This window comes from Emiliania huxleyi (genome assembly GCF_000372725.1).
Source record: "Emiliania huxleyi CCMP1516 unplaced genomic scaffold EMIHUscaffold_427, whole genome shotgun sequence".
Classification (NCBI taxonomy): domain Eukaryota; phylum Haptophyta; order Isochrysidales; family Noelaerhabdaceae; genus Emiliania; species Emiliania huxleyi.
The window spans coordinates 31,933-33,524 of NW_005198776.1; the positions used below are offsets into that span (position 1 = coordinate 31,933).

Genomic DNA, 1,592 nt, shown 5'->3' on the forward strand with positions numbered 1-1,592 from the left:
CCGAGGGGCCGCTCAGGAACGAGCGAGTGCCACGCCTGTTTATGGGCGCGCATACAGTTCGTCTCGACATCACAGGCGACGAGACAGTGAGCGGCACGCCTCGCTGGCGGTCAGCATGTCCTCGATGCGGTTGTGTCCACGGTACGTGCGCATGCCCAGGAGGGGGTACGTGCGCATGTCCAGGAGGGGGCGGCGCGAGGCCAGCGTCAGAACGAGCGGGCGGCGGAGCACGAGCGGGCGGCGGAGCACGAGCGGGCGGCGGAGCACGAGCGGGCGGCGGAGCATATGAGTCCTGAGTGGATTGCCTCTTACGATGATTGCTTCGTCACGGCCGATTCTCTTTTTCTACTAATCTCTTTCGGAGGAAGAGGCAGTTTCCCCGCTGTCACCGCGCCTGAGGGGTTTCTTTTCCTCGCGATGTCCACCCCGCCGCGCCGCCGCTCGCGCCGCATCGCCTCCTCCTCGACCGCCGCTCCATCGCCGGACGCGCCGCCGCCCGTCCGCCTCCTCGACCTCCCCAGGGAGCTCCTCGAGCGCGTTAGCCATGCCTCTGCAGCAGCCCGCTCTCCTCGCTGAGGTGACCCTCTCCTCTCCGGCCTCCGCACTGCTGCTGCACGGCGACACGGTCGTGATCGGCACCGCGTCTGGCACCGTCTGCACGTTCCGCCTCGTGCCTCGCGCCTCGCGTGGTCCGACGCCGATGGAGCTTGCTCTCATGGCGCCAGCCGCGGCGGCTGCCGCCACAGAGGCCGCCAGCACCGCCGCCGCCGCCGCCGCCGCCAGCTCGGACGCGGCGTCCGCTCTGCCTCCTGCAGACGGCCCGCTCGAATGGCTGGCCGGCCCGACCCTGGTGCTCCGGAGCGGCGTCTCAGTGGACGCGCTCGCGGTGGCGGCGATCCGTGGGCCCGGCGGCGGCGGCGGCGATCCCGCGAGCGACTGGCTCCTTGTCTCGTGCGGCGGCGAGGTCTCTGCGCACCTGCTGCCTCGGCTTGGTGGCGCCTGCCGGCTCGTGGCAGCCTGCACGGGCGCGCTCTGCGTGCACGGCGGGCACTCCTCGCCCTCGCCGCCGCCCGCCGCCATCGCTACGGCGCACTATCGGAGGATCGAGCTCTGGGGACTGCAGCTCGTGCAGCAGCCGTCCCGCGCCGCCTCCGCCGCCGCCGACTCGCGCCCGCCGCCGCCGGCTTGCGCAGCGACGCGGCGGGCGAGCCTCCCGGTGCAGGGCCGCGTGGCGGCGGTTCTTTGGAGCGGGGGGCACGTGTGCGCCACGCTGCTCGCCCAGGCCGAGGGAGCGTGCGGCGGCGGGGGCGAGGCCACTTACGTCGTGCTCGACGCGGCGTCTGCGGCAGAGGTGTGGCGGCTGCAGGCGAGGCTTCCTAGACACTTCCTGGACACTTCCTAGACACTTCACGCAGAGGTGTGGCGGCTGCAGGCGAGGCCGCCTCCGCCTCGCTCCGCCCCAGAGGCGGGAGGCGGGCCGGCGCCGGTCGTCCCTCCGCCCGAGCTCGTCGTCTGGGAGCGGCAGTCTCGCGGCGGCGGCGGCAGCTCGCTCCTCCCGCGAGCCTCGTCGTGGCACCCGCTTGCCCCCTCCG

The 1,592-nt window shown here is 73.2% G+C and overlaps 1 protein-coding gene across 1 annotated transcript; it reads left to right on the forward strand.

The window, feature by feature from the left end:
* Window positions 1-41: 41 nt before the first annotated feature.
* EMIHUDRAFT_244617 (hypothetical protein) lies at window positions 42-576 on the forward strand (the record flags this gene model as incomplete). The annotated part of the gene is made up of 2 exons (XM_005769336.1): window positions 42-86; window positions 184-576. The coding sequence occupies 2 exons, from the start codon at window positions 42-44 to the stop codon at window positions 574-576; spliced, it is 438 nt and encodes a 145-aa protein (XP_005769393.1).
* Window positions 577-1,592: the final 1,016 nt, after the last annotated feature.